The sequence below is a fragment of the Nyctibius grandis genome, chromosome 4 (genome assembly GCF_013368605.1).
Source record: "Nyctibius grandis isolate bNycGra1 chromosome 4, bNycGra1.pri, whole genome shotgun sequence".
Classification (NCBI taxonomy): Eukaryota; Metazoa; Chordata; class Aves; order Nyctibiiformes; family Nyctibiidae; genus Nyctibius; species Nyctibius grandis.
The window spans coordinates 28,877,434-28,885,097 of record NC_090661.1 but is presented as its reverse complement, the minus strand read 5'-3'; the positions used below and the strand labels follow the sequence as shown (position 1 = coordinate 28,885,097).

General features: G+C 50.6%; 1 protein-coding gene across 1 annotated transcript; it reads left to right on the top strand.

Annotated features, from left to right (window-relative positions):
* Positions 1-2,730: 2,730 nt before the first annotated feature.
* RHOV (ras homolog family member V) lies at positions 2,731-7,155 on the top strand. The gene is made up of 3 exons (XM_068398545.1): positions 2,731-2,911; positions 6,315-6,373; positions 6,715-7,155. Exons 1-3 carry the CDS (start codon positions 2,731-2,733, stop codon positions 7,153-7,155), a joined length of 681 nt encoding a protein of 226 aa, XP_068254646.1.
* The last annotated feature ends 509 nt before the right edge of the window (positions 7,156-7,664 follow it).

Sequence of the window (7,664 nt, the reverse complement as noted above, 5' to 3'; positions counted from 1 at the left end):
ATGATAGTGCAGCCCAGCTGGATAACGGCTGAACACTAACAGTACCTGAAATCTATATTGGGTCTGCCTGAAGAGAGGTTGATCTTCTGCACTTAATTCCCAGTGGATGGGAATTCACATCATGAGAAATACCGTCATAATTGGTACTAATTACAGTTCCTGGGAGAGAGGCCAAACACAGCCTTGCAGACGGTGTATTTCCCACTCAGGCAGCGAGCTGATCTTGGCAGAGGAGCACGTCAGGGAGACAGCACGCAGTGGGGCTCTCCTGCTGTACCTGCTGCATGTGCAAAGCCTGTCCCCGTGGCTGGTGGTTCAGCAGCTCTAGGAATGGGACATTCCTTTCACTGCAAAAAAAAAAAAAAAAAGAAAACTGTACAAAAATCTCGCAAAACCAAAATGTCTGACTCCTCGCTGTGTTGTGAAACTAAACCTGCATCTTCTGTTAGCTGTCAGGAGCAAGGCAAGACCTGAGAAACAAACCCGTGGGAGCTGCCCTGTTTGTTTGCTTAATCGCTTAGTTTAAATATAGATTAAAAATCACTTAAGCTCATCCACAAGTGAAGTGTGTGTCAACCAACGGCTGGCAGAAACTGCAAGGGAAAAAGAACGTAGTCACAGGAGGAAGAGATTTTAGGAAGGGATCCAGAGAAAAAGAGATTCAGTCCTTGGAGTGGGGCAACAGTGTGTCTTCCTAAGGGACATCTGTTCCTAAGTAAACACCATATAGGAACCATAAGTTGCCAACTTCTTTTCATCTCTTCCCCGCCCCCCCCTCCCCGCCGCTACTGCTGGCACTTGCTAACAGTGAATAATTTGGCAAATAATCCCTCATTTACATTCATTTCTTCCGATTAAATGGAAATGTCATAGTTCACAGAATGTCAGCCTGTGCCTGAAACGCACCGAAGAACCTCTGCGAGATCCTTGCTTGCTGTGCTGCCTGCCCCAGCTGCCGTGCGGCGTGTCCTGGCCAGTCCCATTGGAGGCACAGCCACACCTCACACATCACACAGTATCGCCTGTCCCAGTGCTTTTTACCTCTTGTGGAGCAGTTCAGCTGTCACCTGGCTCTGAACTAGCACTGAAGAGCGTGGCACTGGGAAAAGCCAGTCTAATGCAAGCCAGCCACCTGAGTTAGCTGCCACTTGCTATAGCAAGACTGGCACATGTTTTAGCAGCAGCCTCGTTTATACTACCATCCCATTTTTCATAGCTATAGAAATTTAAGGTTGTGCTAGTGAAAACATAGAAGAGGTTGATTAAAGCAAACTGCTAGAGAAAACTGCAGAGAGAAAGCCTTCTTGCTGTTCCCAGGAAGCTTGTGGGCTGTCTCCAGAGAGCAGACATGCTTTGTCCAGCCAAGACTCTTGAACCTGGGGAGTTGCAGTGCTTGTGACCTTCTATCAACCAAAGGGAAAAGCATTTTAGATTGTGCCTGACTTAAAGATGTCTTCTCAATTTTAGCATTAATATAGGTGAAACACCTGGGTAGCTTCTCAGTGTGGATGCAAACCGCAGTGAGCCACAAGCTCAGGAACTGCTCATCAATGGCTCCTTGCATCACAAACCTGCCTTGTGTAGACAGGTCTCCCTTGCTGAGAAGGTCATCAGATGAAGGACATCATATAACTAAATTGGTGGCATTCGTTGACAGCCTGAGCTTAGCTCCTCCATTAGGAAACAGCTCCACTTTCACAGCTGATGTTGCAGTACTAAGTATTGCATGCATTGCTACTTTCCCTCCGGTGTTTTTGATCACTTGGTGGTGTTAACACTGGGGTGCAATGGTTGCTGCGATAGTGTGGCCACATCTCTCCTTTTCAGTGGCATGCTCCCACTCTTCTGTTTGTTTAGTCGTACTTTAGACTGTGAGCTCCCCAGGGCAGGGATGGAGCCATCTTCTCAGCTGCCAAGGGCACAGTGTACTGTGTGAGCTACCAGAGATGAATGTGAAAAACAGGCAGTAGACGGGGAACCCCTGCACACGTCGATGCAGCTGGGAAATATGCTTTGTGGCTTTTGCCAGCACGTAGCAACAGCTCGGCTGGGTCAGAGGAACTCAGTAATGGCAATCACATAGTTAACGAATGTGATGTATTTCTGTCATTTGTTTTGTGTTGTCCCTCACGATATTGACCAGCACTGTTGATTTTATTTCTGTCATGTCAGAAATCAGAGATGCTCCAGGTGGGGCTGCCGGACAGTGGCAATAAATGCATCAGCGCTGCTTCTTTTGAAAAGGGGAGGGGCGACACACAGGACACACGACACAGACACAGGGGACCGCGGCTTTCCTGTGTGCACACAAGGGAAATCCCGAGCACAAGCGCTGCTCGGGGTCCATCGCGGCGGGGGCGGGGGGGGATGCAGCACGGGGGCTCCCGCCCACGGGGCGGTGGCGGGAGGAGGTGGCCGGGCCGGGCTGCCCTCCCGGCGGGGCGGGACTAGGGAAATAGGGGCCGGTTTTGGGCGCAGGGCGGCAGGTGTAGCGATGAGGAGCGGTGCTAGGCGGGCCGGAGAGGGTGGCCCCGCACGGCAGCGCACAGCCCCGACAGCAGCCCGCCCGCCCGGGCATGGCAGCGGCCCCGCCGCGCCGCTCCCCGCACTGAGCCCCGCCGAGCCCCCGGTGCCGGTGCCAGTGCCGGTGCCGGTGCCGGTGCCTGTGCCTGTGCCTGTGCCTGTGCCGGTGCCGGTGCCTGTGCCTGTGCCTGTGCCTGTGCCGGTGCCATGCCCCCTCAGGAGCTCCTGGACTACTCGCCCGCCCTACGGAGACACAGCGGCCCGGAGCTGGGCATCAAGTGCGTGCTGGTGGGCGATGGCGCCGTGGGCAAGACCAGCCTGGTGGTCAGCTACACCACCAACGGGTACCCCGACGAGTACCAGCCCACCGCCCTCGACACCTTCTCCGGTACGCGCCTGCCCGGGCTGCGCGGTGCCTGGGCCGGCGGGGTGAGGGGGCGGCGGGGGGCGATCCCTGGGCCGGCCGGGTGAGGGGGCGGCGGGGTCGATCCCCCCCTGGCGCAGCGAAGCCCCCTGGGGCCGCGGTGCTGCGGCGGGGTGAGCCTTGCCAATGAGGGGGGCTGCCGGCGGGGCTGCGCACCGGCGGGTCTCCGCGGGTGTAGGGCGAGCACAGCCTGGGGGGACAAAGCCCAGGAGCGTTTTCTGCAGCTCCGACCGAGTCCCTCAGGCGTTCAGTGAAGTTTAGGAGGTGGAAGTCCGGCAGTTTGCAGCTTTGGTGAAGAAGCTAGTGTCACCAGGGCATGTGTCAGGTTGGCTTGCAAGCTGAATGAGATGGGGCACCTTTCCGGTTTTGTGGTGTCATTGTGGATAAATAGAAGGGAACTTAATTTTTTGTTGTTGGTCGTGCTTTTTAGCTTCAGAAATATACTGGTATTCAGCAAAAACATCCTTTTCCCCACATGTCCACTGAAGTTAGCATTGAACAGAGGTTGCCAAAAAGTTGAAGAGCTTTGTCAGTCTGGCTAGAATTGCCTTCCTTGTCAGCTGATGAGCTCCCACTAGTTTCCACTTTTGTAAATGCTATCTTTGTTCTTGTTCTCCACTCCTCTTCCTTTGGGCTCCAATTTCTAATATAAACTCCAGGAAAATACAAAGCCCTTTGAAAGATTTCTCATCTTCATTTGATATGAAGAAACACAACAGTACATGACAGTATAGATTGGTAGATTAGAGATGGGCTCAAGTCAGACCAAGAACAAGACGTCTAATGTGTCATAGTCTCAGGGGTTCTTAGAGGGAGAGTTTTGTTTGTCTGAATGTTCCCTCAGTTGCTCACTCTTACACTGGGAATTACTGATCTGCCTTGACCCTCTCCAAGCTCTTCAACTGTCACTTGAAGGAAATGAACTGGGAATGTGCTGCTGTTCAGGGTCCAGCAACCCTTTGGGAACAGATTTAAGGCACCCCCGGGTCCTCCAAGGGAAAGGTTACTGCACTCTCTATTCTCTTTACATTGATGTGAATGATTTGGGCTAAGAGAGGCTTGAAATTACCATAGTTATTAGCCTCTAGATTTTTTGAAAGGCCAAATCCATGATAAAACGATCCAGAAAGGTGGAGGCAGTATGAGTTCAGAGACTCTCTGATTAGCAGCAAGGCAATTTGAAGATAGTTGCATGTGGGCTTGGCCCCACTCTGAATGTCCAAGTACCAAGCCAGACTTCCAGAGGTGCATAGGATTTCCAACTGACAGAAATCAAAAACATTAAAACCGGTTCTTCTGAAGTTCACTGTCTGCTTATTGGGAGGACATGGGAGAATAGAGGAGTTTCCCTTCCCACCCCTGCTCTTAACCTGGATAAACTTGGCAAAGGTCCCTCCCTGGATTCACAAATTATGGTTCATGATCCATTTCAGAAATTTCAACCCAATTCCCCCCACTCTTGGAGAATACCTGCAATTGCAACTGCCAGCAGAACTGAGCAGTTTACATCCTAACCTTATTCCTGGTCACGGGACTTGTAGTGCCAATAACAAGACAGGAGGGAGTATTACGTTATCAGGGGAAGGGCTCTGGGATTGTGATCCAGCCACATCTCTCTGGGTGCTACCTTCTGCTGGGTGTCACTGACAGGTAGAGCAGCCTTGAGTGAAACTTGTACCCGGTGACCTTTATCCACCAGGCTGTCCTGTTCTGCCGGCCCCTTCGCTAATATACCGAAATCCAGCCTCGTCCTGAGGGTGTGGACCTTGTGAGGGCGGTATTTGGAGGGCTGTCACAGAGTCGCTAGCGCAGCTTAGTCTAGCAGCTGATACAACAAAACTTTGTGCAAGCACTGGAGCAGCAGGTAATATATGTGGTGCCTTTCTTCTGAAGATGGTGAAACATTTCAGAGATGCTAATTCCTTCTCTCAATGCACTTGTGAGACAGAAGAAACAAGATACTAGAAAGGCAAATGCCCAGTGCCTTGAAGATCAAGTCAGGATCTAGCAGGTTCTTTCATCAGGAACAGGTTTCTCTTCCTCCTCTGGGGCAAAGATATGGTAACAACCCAACCGTTTCCCAGTCACAAGGAAGCAATGACTTTCAGCTACGCCATGAGGAGCGGCACTGTGGTGGACGCACCCACCCCTTCGTTTTTCCTTCAGTCTCCCACCAAACTTCAGTTCATCTTTTTTCTCCCTCTTTCTCCCCAGACTGCTTTCAGGGAGGAGTGCTCTCCTCCAAGAGCTTGTGTTAAACTCTCCAAGTCAGTTGTTTCTATCACTTTTCTCACCTGGCTAATTACTTCAAGAATCACAAAAGATTGATCCTGCTTCTGTTTTGGGATTTTTCTTTTTTTTTAACAAAAAGAACAATAAAGCCTCCTCCCCGGGCACAGCAGGGAGTTTAGCTAGCTCATGTCAAGTGCCAGCCATTGTCACCTTAGCCAGGATGTCTGCCTCTATTCACCAGAGCACAGCCCCATCCATGGCCACGATGTCAGGACTTTCAAGTGATTTCTAGCTCCCCCACCCCTTTCTCCTTTTCCTCCGTTCCTAGCCAGTCTCTGTGGTGTCTGTGCACTTAAATATCTAACAGTTTCATTCGAGATTTCCATCAGAGGTCCTGCCAGCCCTCAGTCTGAGTCAGCTGATACCACATGAAGGCTTACTGTGATTAGGGAGTGAAATGGTAGCAGAGCTTACATGTGTAACTCAGCAGTTTTTCAGTGTGTGGATAGTCTGAAGGGGATTTCACTCATCATCGTTTCCTTAAGAGCTTTGTCATTTCAAAGTTGGGTTTAAGTCTTTGTTTTTCCTTAGCTAGGACACTCACAGAAACAATTTTTTTTTTTTTTTAAGGCCGAATTTCTGGCCTGGATGTGAAAAATCTCCAATAGCTTGTTTAATGGAAACTGATTTGAACTTCCACCCTTGGCCAAGAAGCTAGGAGCAAGTTGCTGAAGTTCTCAGTTTGTGTTTATCCTTATCTGCTCTCTTGAGGTGTAGAAGAAGCATAAGAAGTTGTTCTCAGGGCACCATTTGGCTAAGGGCTCTTCTTCTCTAGAGAAGCAGTTGTCCAGTAATATGGAACTATTCTTTCAAAATATTGGAGAAGAGTCCAAAACACCTGAGCGCTAACCAAATCAGAAGGTCTATTGCAGGTCTCTTAATGTTCCCGGTGCAAGCTTCAGCTGTTTTAGTGAGGTTTGGGAGGATGCTCAGCAAGGAGAACAGACTTGAGTGACTTCAGCGAGTCTGTTCAGTGGGATACAAACCAGAGTGCTCTGGGGAAAAGCCTGTATGAGTGTACGTGTGTACACTGGACAACTCCCTTAGACTCATCCTTATTCTCTTTCCGCTACAGTGCAGGTCCTGGTGGATGGAGCCCCAGTCCGGATCCAGCTGTGGGACACTGCTGGACAGGTAAGCTCTATCAAAGCAGCTGTCAGCTGGGGTCCTGTGGGACAGGGCCTGTTTGCAGGCTTTTGAGGAAGGCAGTGTTTAACTGGGAAGGAAGGAAATGCGCTAGTCCAGTCCAGCATCAGCTGTTGGCTGGTATGGCGGTCACAGATGGCTGAATGAGAAACTCCCTCAGCTCTGAAACTTGTGTCTGAACTGTGGCATGGCCACAAAGTCAGCAGGATGCCCTGCCTCTGAGGGTGTTGCTGTCCTAGTTAACATGTGAAAAAGCCACTGCAACCTCATGCTGTTAGGAGATCAGTCCAGTGAAGACCTTTTTTTTTGTCCCCCTCCATTTTCTACAGGAGGACTTTGACTGTTTGCGCTCACTTTGTTACCCCGACACCGACGTCTTCCTCGTCTGCTTCAGTGTGGTAAACCCAAGCTCCTTCCAAAACATTACTGAGAAATGGATCCCTGAGATACGAACTCACAACCCCCGGGCGCCGGTGCTGCTAGTGGGGACGCAGGCAGACTTGCGGGATGATGTCAATGTCCTCATCAGCCTGGATCGCTACCATGTGAAGCCTGTGGCCCGGCCTCAGGCAGAAGGCCTAGCTGACAAAATCCGGGCTGAAGCCTACCTGGAATGCTCAGCACTGACCCAGAAGAACCTCAAAGAAGTTTTTGACATGGCCATTGTCAGTGGTGTTGAGCACAAAGCACGGCAGGAAAAGAAGATGACCGCCAAAGGCATCAAAACTCTCTCCAAGTGCCGCTGGAAGAAGTTCTTTTGCTTTGTCTGAAGCTGCTTTGAGGGGAGGAAAAAATAAACACCTGATGCCAGTATTGGCTGTGCAGCTTCTTGGAGTGACTGCTCCTGTGGCCCCAGCAAGGAGGGTATGATAAGCTGCTGGGCTTGGAAACCTGGCTCTTGCTGGGTTGCAGTATCAGATGCCTAGGAGACATGAACTGGATTTCCATTGTCCTGGGATGTGGAATGGTCCAGGCAGCTGTAAGTACCTGCCGGACATGTCTGTAGTGTCCCAGACTAATGGGAGCCTTTAATACATCAAGACTCAGTACCCCAGAACAGGCAGGTTCCTTACTTTGTTCAAAATGACCAGTTTTCTGTCTGAAGGTAACACACTTTCAGAGTTCTGATGCAGCATAATAAACGTGAGGGACTTTTGAAGTCTGCCTACGTTTTGGCTGATTTACAGGCTTGGCAGAGAGTAGGGCAGGGACAGTTACAGGCGACTGCAGTGTGGTCAGACGTGGGCTGCCAAGTTAGTTTGCAACGTGAGACTTGGGT

Excerpts from the sequence above, each read along its gene's own strand:
- RHOV (XM_068398545.1), top strand. The coding sequence starts at position 2,731 with ATGCCCCCTCAGGAGCTCCTGGACTACTCGCCCGCCCTACGGAGACAC. Across the intron at positions 2,912-6,314 it reads CGCCCTCGACACCTTCTCCG|TGCAGGTCCTGGTGGATGGA; the intron begins GTACGCGCCTGC and ends TTTCCGCTACAG. Across the intron at positions 6,374-6,714 it reads TGTGGGACACTGCTGGACAG|GAGGACTTTGACTGTTTGCG; the intron begins GTAAGCTCTATC and ends CATTTTCTACAG.